Here is a 13,745-nt window from a genome sequence, read left to right on the forward strand (position 1 = left end):
CGCACAACTTAAGAACAAATCTGTGCGTACGAACGGTTCTTGCATGAGGCCCATTATACTTAAAAGCAACGTAACGCATAAGAAACCAAAAGGTTAAAGTCAATTATCCAGTTAAAGATTTTAAAAGTTTCCAACCAGGTGCACTGTAGTCGTGTTGCATATCTGACATTGGTCTGAAGAACAACTGCATGTGAACGTCAGTCAGTGGATCTGTTTCTGAGTTTGTCTGCTTTCATGTGTAGAAAGGGTTTTTTTCTGCTCTTTAAAAAAAATCCCCATTACAGAAAAGTCTACTGTTTTTAGATATTTTGTGAGTTAATATCACAAAATTATTCTTGACTGCTTCGTTCCTGCATATTCAAACTGTGTTCCTATTTACAATTTGAGTATTGAAGCTTCTGATGTGCTTGGTCTCCTTTGTACAGTTTTTTTCTCTGTGTTTAGTCTGATTTTATTTACAATTCTTTAAAACAACTTACTGTTCTCTACAATCCAACTCACTGCTTTGTTACTGAATTCAATAATTATAATCTTAGCAGTCCATATCTTGTTAAAACCTCTACATTCTGTATCAGTTTTCTTACTGAGATCACAACTGTGGCTTATTATTGCAGTCTCCTGATGCTGCATAATGCACAGAGGCTACAGTAAACAGCCACTTCCCTTCAAAATAAAACACTTAAAAACAGGAATTTTGAATTTGTATGCTGATTTTTTTCTAGTTACTAATAGCATGCATAAATTAGGGCCTTCAAAAGTTTATATCTATCTTACTTTTTCTGTTTACTGTACTGTACATGTAATGGTAGATTTTTTGCTTTAATAGATAATAAACACAACTCCTGTTTTTCCTCATTGCTTACAAATTGCCTCCATCATGCCTCACATTCAACAATTGCATTACCTTTTTTTCCCTAAGTTTAACCGTCCCCCTTTAACAAATGCCCTCTGATAAGCTTCTCTTACCTGCCTGTCTGTATGAACTTACACATAGGGGTAAAACTTGTAATCAGGGCATTCTGAGCCCTGTGGCATTTGACTCACTGCATCATTGCACATCAAGCACAGCAAAGACTTTAGTCAATCTGGTTTCCTGCRCTGACATACCATTAACTGATAACCGCAACATCGTGGAGGAATCATTTTTGGTGACTTATGAAATGAAGAGGCACTCGCAGAGAGATATCAGCCTCACAAATGACGGCATTTCTTCAGGGCCTGAATAACCTGATATCAACAGGCTGCTCAGGACCAGTGTCTCCGTGACAWATTAGTTTCCTTTTAGTTGTAGATATGATCGGTTTACATTTGTTAAAATGGTCAGACTGATTGACCATTCTAAATAAATCTAGGATGAAAGCTCTGATCACACTTGAATTAGTGAAAGACAAGCGATAATTTAGCGTGTTCTTTTACCTAAATACGTGCTTGTAACCAGTTGAATATTTGAATATGAAAAGAGTTATACAGCCACGCAGTGCTGGGCTGAGAGCAGGATTTATTAGCTCTGTAGCTCGTCTCTGATTTCAGCACCTGACACAGGGAACCAGGATAATTTATAACCTTCTTCCGGACCTGGCTCCTCCTATTGTTATTGCATCATCTAAAAAGGGTGACCCTATTGGTGGAGCCAGGACCTTGTAGACCTTTGTCTGCCTTAATGTAAAACAACGGATCAATTAAGTGTTGAAAGTGAATCAGGCATGTATGTCTCTAAACATAAAATCATCAATTTAATCACAAACGTATTCACACAATGGTTTATAAAACTGTATTGTGTTTCACCTAAGAAAMAACTATTAAAAATCAGTAGTAAACAACCCCAATAAATTTCTTCAGTAGCACACAAAACTGCAAARTCACACCAGTCTATTTTTTGATTGCTTTAGATTTCATCACATCTCATTAACTGAATCATATCTGCCAGTATTCTTTTAAATATACATAAAATATAAGAATTAAACTAGGTTTAACTGCAGTGCACAAATCCTTGCCTAGAAGCAAAAAATAATAATAATAAAAAATAAAAAATCAAGGCAAACAAAGTTGAGCAAACCTGTGATCACACACATTAGGAGCTGTGATCACTGGAACAAAACACGACTGATTTGTGAGTTCCAATTAGCCTATTTGCATGAACATGTTAATGAAACGTTGTGTGAACAACGGAAATTTGACAGCTTTGCTGCTCTGAGTCAGAGGAGAAATCAAATGCTGAAGGATTTATTGGAGGTAAAAAAACAAAAAAACAAAGTTAGAACAAGAATTCTAAATTAATTAAAAAAACTTAATGAAAAGAAAACTAAAGTTTGCTAAACATAACTTTACCAACAAATATCTGACCGGTTTAGAGTATACAATATACTATTTATTCATAAACTGGTTGTAGGCTGTGGTGGATGAAAGATGATGACAAAATAATTCTTTTAAAGACGTAATAATAACAATRAAAAACTAGCTAACTAAAATAAAACTCTAATACGACAGTTGGCACATAAAAAAACCTGCATGCCAGACTTCACAGAGAAAGAAAGGAAGGGGGTGACTCCTCATCAATCAGTGATACACAGCAGCAGCAATCAGGAGGTAAAGACGCAGCCATAGTATCAGTGATCAGGGCTGCAGAGGCAGACATGCTAAAATGGCAGTCTAGCTCTATAAGAACGCTTCAGAAATATCTCGGTTTGTGCATAATACAAGAAAAAAAACTTCACTTGTGGAAGTCACGTTTTCAGATGCCAAATTGACATCAAAACACTAGTTTTGTTTAGATTTGCCATGTGGATTTAAAACAAACAYACATGAAACAACAAAAATCACAATTTCACCTACGAACACATTTTAACCTGAAAATAAAATGCGTGCTTTGTATGTTTTTCTTATGTAACGTTGAAATATTTTCAGCATGTTGATGCAATCATATATAACAAACAGGGCAAAGGTTGTCTTGTAAGTGCATGTATTAAAGGTCAAATAAAAATCTGTCATCCTTTGGCACAATTAAAAGGAAAACTGTGACTGAGATCAAAATATTGTCAAGACAAATGAGTATAAACTAGTGCTGGGCATAGATTAAAAATTTTAATCCTGATTAATATCAAGATGTTTTTGCGATTAATCGCGATTAATTTCATTTTTTTTAGAAACGATTACTCTACTATGGCTGAATGTGTACATTTGTATGTTGCAATAAACGTGTGACACATTATGTACAGTTTTTCTTTTGTTTTCCATTTTAACTTCTTATTGCTTCTGGTGTTTTTTTCCTGACAGTGGGCCTCATCTATCTTTCATTCCTCATAAAACTCATTTGGAATGACAAAAAAATCCTTGAAATCTTCATTTAATTTCATTATTCTGCATAAAATTTAACTGATTCAAATAGGTTTAGAGCATTTTAGGTACTTTTTTRTATAAAAAAGGGGCAATGCATTTTCAAAAACTTTAAACATGCAAAGACAGATCTTCCTCTTTCTCCCACACGCTGGTCAGCAGAACCTCCCTCTGTTTGTTTACACTGGTTTTGAACTGAAGTGATATTTTAGGATCRGACTGCTCTGGTGGTGAGACAGTTTAACGTTGCAGCGCTTACAGATAACTTTACTTCTTACTACTTGGMTGAGACGCATGATGAAGGCTGTCTAAAGCCAATAGTGATCAAGATCCCGCCTCCGTGCTGCGACTACTGAGAGTCTGTGTGTTTCTGTGTGTGTGCATCTTCACAGGCAGCACAGAGAACAGAGAAATATAAAGAAACTGCGTTAATGCGCGTTAAAAAATATCGCCATTAAGTTTCGGCTGCCGCGTTAACATGCTCAGCACTAGTATAAACATAAGCTTGTGCTGCTAAAATGGGATAGAAAACACTTTATTTTATCTTTCTACCTAATGGGATGTAGTAGCAAAGCACGGAGGAGGGAGAATAATGATTAGGAGTGTTATTAACTAAATATGTTTAAACTGCTTCACTTTGAATTAAACAGATTATTTTGATCCACTTCACACAGTTCACATGTTGAACACAGATTTTTGGGTCTGAAAATAAATAATAATAATAATAATAATAGTGAAGTTTTTTAAATGGCACCTTCCAACAGCACCTTGCATTGACCAAAGCTGTTCTTAAGATAAAACAAATAAATAGATGGCACAATATATCAGTGTTTGTTAAAAACCACAAGAAGGTGAAAAGACAAATAAAATACCCCACATTGATTTTTGGATGCATGTTTGTCTTACTAAAATAATCTGTTTTCTACAGAATGGTGTGGTGGAGTGCCGCAGAATCTTCTGTCCACCAGCAAACTGCTCAGAAGACATGCTGCCTGTACATGTTGATGGGATGTGTTGCAAAACATGCAGACGTGAGTATCAGCCGCCCAGATGTAGCATGCCAGAAGCAAATCTGTTTTATTCTCCAGTACAAGACTGTGTAAGAAAAGTACCTTTCACTCTGCACAAATAGCCTCAGGTCAAACTTTGAATTAGCTGCATGTTGCTCAAACACTAGAGTCTGTACACTTTCAGTATCGTTTATGCTGTAGGTGTTACCGTTAAACACCTTTAAAGAATGCTTTTCTGCTCTTGATAATCAATAAACATTAAGCATCTCCACTGCCTCACCACCTATTGACAGTGCACTTGTATTATTTTGAATTTTTTTACTTCTGTACAGGTGTAGCTCCCACTGGCTGGACAGCAGAACTAAATGTCTTGTCCAGTTAATTTCAACTCACCATAATTAAATATTGAAAAGGTAAAATGTTATACCAAGTTCAAAGGCCACAACATGGCTGTGAAGCTGAACCAAGTCAATTAAATAAATGTTTGTAGAAAATATTTAATTGGTTTACTTTCATAAATGAGTTGCGGTTGTTTGTTAGCTTTTAGCACAACTCTAGTTTTTAATGAGTGTCTTGTACACACAGTAACTATTCATGAGCATCTTTAAACTCAAGCAGTGCATCCACTCATTCTAGCAATGCAACAATGATGCTCAGTCACTACCACATCAAATTTAGATTATTTCTAAAGTGAACTGATTACAGCCTTTTATGTGTCCTTTTTGAATCCAGTAAGCTATTTTTAGACATCCTGAACTAGGTTTACTTCACAAGTTATTAAGTTATAGATATTCATGCTGTGATTATTTTCCAAGGGTTTTATTGCAGGGTCATACATGCCAAACCCTTTGGACATTTACTTGTTTACTGATTTTCCAAAATCTGTCAATTTTACAAAAAAAAAAAAAAAAGTCTACTCGTACAAAACAATAAGGCGGGGGATGTCCATGGCGGGATAATGTCATTTGGACAAACTTAGTATTTCCTTATAAGCCAGCTCTGAGATGTAAAATAAGTTAAAACCTGAATTTAAAAAAAAATACTGTGAGCTTTTTCCTATACATATGCATATGTGCAATATCCATACAATCCATACAACTTTATGTATGCAATGTTTCCACTGGTCTATGAGATACTGTAACAAACACATGTATGGACATTTTGCTTTTATTGGTGGACAACACAAAGACAGCTTTATTCCTCAGTCCTAAAACCGCAATGAACTTTATAATTTTACTATAGTTCAATCTTTTGAAACCGTCCGTCCATTTTCTGCCGCTTATCAGGGATCAGGTCWCGGGGGCAGCAGCCTGAGCAGAGAGACCCAGACTTCCCTCTCCCCAGCCACTTGGGCCAGCTCCTCTGGGGGAATCCCAAGGCATTCCCAGGCCAGCCGAGAAACATAGTCCCTCCAGCGTGTCCTGGGTAATCTTCTGGACCTCCTCCCAGTGGGAAACGCCTGGAACACCTCACCAGGGAGGTGTCCAGGAGGCATCCTAACCAGATGAACCACCTCAACTGGCTCCTCTCGACTTGGAGGAGCAGCGGCTCTACTCTGCGTCCCTCCCAGATGACCAAGCTTCTCACCCTATCTCTAAGGGAGAGCCCAGACACCCTGCGAAGGACTCTCATTTCAGCCGCTTGTATCAGCGATCTTGTTCTTTCGGTCACTACCCAAAGCTCGTGACCATAGATGAGGGTAGGAACGTAGACCGACCGGTAAACCACGAGCTTTGCCTTCTGGCTCAGCTCTCGCTTCACCATGACAGACCGATACAGCGCCYRCRTCACTGCAGACTCAGCACCAATCTGCCTGTTGATCTCCTGCTCCATTCTTCCCTTATTCGTGAGCAAGACCCCGAGATACTTAAACTCCTCCACTCAGGGCAGGACCTCCTCCCTGACCCGGAGGTGGCACGCCACCTGTTTCTAGCTCAAGACCATGGTCTCAGGTTTGGAGGCACTGATCCTCATCCCGGCCGCTTCACACTCGGCGGTGAACTGCTCCAGTGAGAGCTGGAGATCACGATCTGATGAAGCCAATAGGACCACATCATCTGCAAAAAGCAGAGGTGTGATCCTAAGGTCACCAAAAAGGATCCCCTCAACACCTCGGCTGCGCCTAGAAATTCTGTCCATAAAAGTTATGAACAAAATCGGTGACAAAGGGCAACCTTGGCAGAGATCTTTTGAAACCGTGCCTTTTAATCAGACTTTCTGTAGATGCACATGGGGGTTGTTGTATGCGGGTGACGTTCTGCAAGAACAACGATACAAGACCAAACCATCTGCAGGAGCAAAGGTCACAGCTGTCTTCATTCACACTGAAACGGAAGCCTTATATGAAGCCGTGGGCACACGCGGGGTCCGGTGCGTTCTCACAGAAGGCCGAGCCTCTCCTTCTACACCGCGCTCTGCAACGCTCAAAATCCCTAAAGTATAAAGCATTTGAATAATTTCTCGCCTTCTCTCTCCCTGCGCTCGTTTCTCCTTTCGTTCCCCTGTGAACGTGGGAGCTGTGGCACAGATGAACGAGGCAGCAGGGCTCCTGAGCTGTGACTGAGCGAGCTGCGGCCCAGCACCCAAGAGAGGAGGGAAGCAGGACTTCGTACCATGTGTTTCGCCTGCTATTTCTGATTTATCACCACAGGGAAATACATAAAGGCCTTCGTCTGTTGTATTGTTAATGTGCTGTTACGTTTCCCCTCCGCTTATGCACATTAGCTAAGAAGAGCTTTGTCTGGAGACAAATTAACAATGTAAAACTTCACACTGGGAACTTTTTCTTTCCTCAGGCAAACTCAAAAGCATTTCTCACTGCTGTTGACAGTACGTGAGGTTATGTTAACTTCCCAAAGTTACTGTAAAAAATATTAAAACTTGTAAATTGTGTTTTCTTGTCCACAGCTAAATGTACCTACATGGGACAGACATTTTCTAAAGGCCAACGCTTTCTATCCAAGAGCTGCAGGGAATGCAAGGTATCACTTTATTATTATTTTTTTTATTGGGCAATCCTTACACTGRCATTTATCATCTATTTAACGATCATATCACCAGGCACATCCTTTCAGTGGAAACGTGCAGTAATCGTATGTGGTAGACTGCTCGGTGTGGAATTCAATTAGCCAGCAGGCCTTATTAGTTTTCCCAGCCTGCTGCAATCTGTTCAATCTGCCTTTTTYCCCCCCTGCTCTAATGGGGAGATAGCCAAGTAATTAGAATAACTTATGAACACAGCAAAACAAAGGTCTGATCTGAATTGGAACTTCATCATTGCATGGATTATAATGGTGGTCATTATTCCAGCTTTGAACAGAACGGAGGTGAGCTTCTCTCACTGAGACGCTGTTTATCTTCAAAGATAATATTTTTAGTAGGAAATTGCCTTTCTATAAATGCAATTGCTGACAAAGAGGCACACAGAGGATTCCAGAACTCTTTATTATTCCTCTGAATGCCTTGAATTTCATTATACCGGAAGACTTTGTTTCAAACAATTAAAGCATTTTTACTTGTGGATGCTGCTTAATGACCACTTTGCACAGCCTTATTTTTAGATGGTTTTTTTTTTCTTATTGAATGTATATTTGTTTTCTCCTTGAAGATGCAGCTGTTTAAGAACATAACAGGCCATAAAATCTAAGATATGCATCTGAGAGCGTGATCCTGATTGCATGTGGCATGTCAAATTAGGAAGTGTGTCTTCTGACTGCTCCTATACTCACAACAGGAGATAGGTGTAGAGCTGTAATAGTAATAATGAAGGYATTCTCTGCTGTAATGAAGGCATTCTCTGATGTGTAAAATAGGGTGAAGGCAAAAGGCTGAAATAGAAAACTGCTAACACGGAGGTCTGTTTAGTATTTATGGATGGATTCCCTTCATCATTCWGACTAACAGAAGTGGTCGATAACAGTGTTTTGAATCTTCAAGGCCTTAAACTATAAATCTGTTTCAAAATAATTGATTTATTTCAGAAGTACTTTTTTAGCTCAGTTAGCTATATTCTAAGCCAATCTGATTATAGTTTACATACTAAACTAAATTGTGTTTGCTCCAAATAAAATTGCCAGGTCATTTACCAACTATGTACATGTTAGTTTTTATTATAGGACATAAATAGCTAACATCTATAAAATAATAACTATTTCTGTCATTGCAGCCTCATTTTAATTTAATTTGAGTTAATATTTTTTTTAATTTATCACAGCATAAGTATGACATACAAATACCAGATTTGAATACATTTGAATCTTTTTTTATATCAGCAATGAGTTTAGTTGCATGGTAAAGTTTCAATTTTTCAGTATTAGGCGAAAAAAGCAAACAATAAAATTTTCACTCAAGCTTTTTATGGATTCCTATGGATTCTTGTTTGTGTCTTGATGACAGCTTATATGTAGTCTTTATAATTCTGTGTCAACAAAGACCTAAAAGTTGTGTACCATTTAGATCCAATAAACATTTTAAAGCTTTAATCTGCTAAATGTAAAGATATTTCTGGAAAAAAAAATCAAACAAAGGTCTCATAGTAGCAGTGTATTTTACCATTGACTTCATGACTTTCTTTTATAAAAACAGCGCTAAGGGATTTTGTGAAGGACATAAACTTCTTATAGATTTGGGTCAATACCTGAAACCTCAGGTGAGAAGTTTGATGTAACGCTTGTGTTCCTTTTTAGGAATGAGCTTTAAATGTTATTGTCTTTGCCCTTCTCTAATTGCAGTTCCTCCCTCCCTGTTTCTTAATTCTCTTGTCGGCCTTATTCTGCCACAAGTTTTTTAACTCACCTCTGTAACGTTGGAAGAAATCCTTCATACTGCAGAGTTCATTGTGTTTCATAAGGATCATCTCCTGCTGATGATATGCTAAAGCTACATTATTTAATTTGGCCCATTTTTAGGAAAACAATAGTCAAATCAAATAAAAGTCAACGTGTTATCCTCTCACATAYATTATATCCTGATGCTGTTTTTAATAAGCATATTGAAGACAAATGAAATGGGTTCCAGGTGGAAACCTTGTAACCAATCAGGTTTGATAATTGTATGTTTTTCCAGTGCAAAACAAGTATTTTTGTGCTGCTTAGACCTTCATGCTGATGACCCAAGGATTGTAATTGTAATTTCCTGCCTGTGTCTCATCCTCCTAGAATGGCCTGATGGTGAAAGTCACAGAAAGGTGTCCAGAGATTAACTGTAGCCTTAGCGAACAGATCTTACCTGAGGGCAGATGCTGCAACGTCTGCAGAGGTATGTCTTCTCTCTTTGCTGCACCCTTTTACAATTAAATCATCTATTCTGTCTATGTGTACCTGTTATCCCTCTAACGTGAGCAGGAAACACACTATAYTCTTCTCAGTGGTGATTAGGCCGGACCGCGGCTATAATTTTATTTTATTTTATTTTTTTTGCCTTTAATGAATACATTTTTTTTGGCTGAAATACCTATCAGAACAGATTGGTTTGTCTTCCATAGAGCACCTGCTATGCCAATTTGCCTGAACCCTGCTGCTTTGGCACGGAAATGCTACAGGGTAAATAGCCACCAGTCATTCAGTAAATACATTGAATAAACAAACTGTATGAAGCTGGCAGTTATAGAACCATTATGAAAGAATCCCAGGGCAGATTCTTCTAGAAGAAAATTGCACTCTCGTTTAGGTAAAAATAGGCAGCATGCCTCCCACGTCCCATATTCAGAGAAAAAGATAAAAAAGTATGTTAAAAAAAAGAAGCCAAAAAGGCATATTTCATGTGAGAGGGAAGGTATTCAGTTCTGTGTCTGCTTGATGAAAAGCGAGGAAAGAAATTMAAGAGGAAAAAAGAATGATGGAGAAACTGAAAGTAAAATGTGTGAAGCACATATAATAAAAAAAAACTTAAAAAATAAACATCCTGTGAGGAAAAGTTGGAAGAAAAACTGAAGGGGTAATTTTTGGGTTAAAATTAAAAACCTGGCGTTTCTTAAAAAAATTCATATTGCAAGCTACTTTTCATGTTAGAGATTTAAAAGATCATCTAAAGATAAGAGAAACAAAAGCATTTTTTYCCTTAAGTTCACTCTAGTATTCACTGATTCAGCCATTAATCATAATTTATTAGAAATGAAAATCCTTGATTATTGTGTCAAATATTGCTGCTTGATAAGACTGCAATTAAAATGTGATTATTCTAAATAAATTATTAAAAGGCCTGTAATTACCTGTTAATTATTTTGGATTTGATACATAGTTTCAATCACATCTCTAAATCTGTGCTCAATCTCATGCAATATTGCAATAACCTGCATGATCTGTTAATGCTCTAAGTAGCGGTATCCTTAAAAAAGTGCCCAGATACTTCGGGCTAATAGGAGTATCAGTGATTTAAGTGAAGTTTGTCAGTTCCATGCTTAAGAAATTTATACAAGTTGAAAGAAAATCTTACTTGTTATTTTTATTTAATTGTAAATGTTTCAGCAGTATCAGACTGTATATTTAATTCGATTSAGTCAGAGGGGCTGCAGGCCTATAAAGAAGGAGAGCCTCCTTGTTTTAAATAACAGAAATGTGTTTTTGAAAGTCACTGTGTAATGTTTCATTTCTAATTCAGTAAGTACTTGGTATCACTATTTGGTGTTGGCAAGTATTCATTCTGAGGTACTTGTATTCGTAYTCAGGTTGAACGAACACTATTGAGTTATGGACGCACATCCAGTGATTACTTTCTGAAAATTTCAGTGAAAATTTGTCTGCGTATTAGTTTGTGAAATATTCTRCTGACGGACATGCAGTCAACTGTAATGTATCATGTAAGCTTTGGTGATGTTGGCACAAAAAAAAAAAACCTAGAAGCATTCGGAGAGAGCAAACCTCCGCCAAGACCAATTTGCCCCATCCTGTAATAGTGTTAATGTGCAAAAACAGAGATGGAAACACATTTAATGAATAAGTTCTGACATAGCGAACACTTAAGCAGGCAGTATGCACGAGATTTCCTTCCGGTGGAGTCCAATGTGCAAAAAATAAAATAAAATTTGGACTCGTCACCCGACATTATTCATCGTCAAACTGGTGTCGGATTAAGCTCCTAAGTTTTCATCAGTCACATTCCACTGTGTAAAACGTCTGTTTTATCCCCTTTTATGAGTTTGTAATGGTTTGACTGTCTTTATAAAGTGCCTCCTGGTACAATTGCTCTGGAAGCGAGTGTTTTTTTTTATTATTTATTTATTAATTTTTTATTTTGAAGCGAGTGATAGAAGCAAAATACAACGTGTGAACGCTTTCAGCACAAACACTCCCACGAACTTCAGAGCAATCACACAATAACATTCTTATGTGGAGGGGGACCAGGTTGATCAGCTGTTCTGGACAGTGCAGGTTCGGCTCGGCTGCAGCAGGACCCTCCTCCTGCTGTCGGTGTCCTGTTATTCCCATAATGTGAGGATAATCACATTTCTTTTTGTATGTCTCCAGACAGCATGTAATATCACCAGAAGTAGTTGATAACAGAATAATCACAACTTTCCTGGTAGTAGACATCCTGGGATGTGTAGTCCCAGCGAGTTTGCGACATGTACATCCTGTTTCCTACAGGCATGCGTCTGACCTAATGACACTGCATAGCCTGGCTGATTCGCTCAAATTAACCCTCTGAGGTCTGGGGTCTAAATAGCTGTTTTTGACTAACTTTGAATTTACCTCTATATTTTCACTTTAAAAACAAATTACCTTGCCGTGTTTGGTATCATTATTTTCAGCACAACCTCAGCTTTATGATTTTAGAGTGTTTGTTTCATTTTGAGAAACATGCTTTATCACAGTGAACCAAAAGAACACACAAAAAACAAAATCTGAGTAAGAAAAATTTGGCTAATAATGAACCATTTTTCTAACCTATAATGAAAACATAAAGTGTACATTTTATGAACATGTGTAAAAAGTTAGCAAAAAACAAAATTAAATCCACGTTTTTACATTAAATTGTGTGCAAATTCCCAGGCATTTTTTTACAACAATTTACTAAATGTGTCACAATTACTTCTCCACTAATTCTCTCCAACCTTATGTGTCATGTTTTGTTTTTTGTTTTTGTTTTTGTTTTTTACAACCATAAGTCCTGAACATTTGTAGTTGAAACATAGACGTATAGATCAGGAGACCTAAAGATTCATATAACTCCTCTGTGTCTATATGAGCCCATTTATATTTTTGTCCACTGGCTTGTTTTTTTTTTTTTTTTTTTTGGGTTTTTTTTTGTTTGTTTTTTTACAGCATGTTTGTTGGTGTTATCACAGATGGTCTTGACTGTATCAAAAGCAAAAAAACAACAAAAAAAGAGTATTTTGGACTGGGGGGACAGCAGACATGCACTCCTGGTGGTCTCCTAGGCTGAAAATGGCTACAATTACTACAACAGGGGTTGTGTCTGCTTTCTTTTATATGTCCCATCACCTGTTTCAGCTGCTGTCTCTGCTGCTGCAGCCAGCAGCAGGATCTGGTTCTGGTTCTGGTCCAAATTTGTTGTAGGCCTGACAGAGTGGGTGGGCAACTTGTCCTCCTCCTCTCTCCTCCTCTTCCTCTGGAGATGAAATCAGCTTGTGTAATCATGTGGTGCAGTTTGCCTCTGTTACGATTATATTTTTTTTTACATATTCCATGCCAAATAAACAAATAAACAAATAAATAAACAAAAAAACAACTAAACTCCGAGTCTTAAGTCCACCGCACCGGCGCACCGTGTTGCTCCTCTTCCTCCTTTCTTCATCCCAGCTCAACTCAGCACTCAGAGCTTCCTCCACAGTCAAATGATATCTTATTTTGACACACAGACTAACAACACTACTACAAACACTGCACACACACACACACTCACACACTCTAACACACGTCTGGTCTGAAAACTAACCCACTACTAGCTTCCAAAATGCCAAAATCAATCCATATTCGGTCCGTCTCCGAAGCCTCTCCAGAAGCTTCTCTCCACTAGCATACCGACAATCTGTTTTGATTGGTTGTTTCGGAAATGTGGTGTGTTTGAGGAAATGAGAAAAATAGGTTTAATGGTGCCGTCACTCACTTCCCGGTCACAAAATGTTCTCTAAATGTGCACCAAATGTGTAAAAATGCACACGTTATGGCAAAACGTATTCATCATTAAATCTGGTTTTATTTGGAAGTAAATAAAAAAAAAATAAACTATATAAAAAAACATTACTTTTATAAAGTTTGAAGTCCATGCTTTCCAGTCCATTTCAAATGAACACTGAAAGCTCTCATTGTTTTTTACAGAAGCCCTGTAAATGCATCACAGCTTTCGACCTCAGAGGGGTAAAAGAAAAATAAATTCCTGTATCCTCATCGTGATCCGGAACAACACCAAAATTCAGTGGTGTTCCTTGGCCCAGTATCCACA

The 13,745-nt window shown here is 37.7% G+C and overlaps 1 protein-coding gene across 1 annotated transcript in view; it reads left to right on the top strand.

Moving 5' to 3' along the window:
* The window catches only part of LOC106519092 (protein kinase C-binding protein NELL1), a gene marked incomplete at its 3' end in the record, with an annotated part of 137,501 nt that extends 127,902 nt beyond the window's left edge, over positions 1-9,599 (top strand). The window contains 3 exon segments of the mRNA XM_014010620.1: positions 4,262-4,364; positions 7,251-7,324; positions 9,500-9,599. Of these exon segments, the coding sequence (XP_013866074.1) occupies positions 4,262-4,364; positions 7,251-7,324; positions 9,500-9,599 (277 nt within the window).
* Between the last annotated feature and the right edge of the window lie 4,146 nt (positions 9,600-13,745).

Source organism: Austrofundulus limnaeus, unplaced genomic scaffold (assembly GCF_001266775.1).
Source record: "Austrofundulus limnaeus strain Quisiro unplaced genomic scaffold, Austrofundulus_limnaeus-1.0 Scaffold71, whole genome shotgun sequence".
Lineage (NCBI taxonomy): Eukaryota > Metazoa > Chordata > Actinopteri > Cyprinodontiformes > Rivulidae > Austrofundulus > Austrofundulus limnaeus.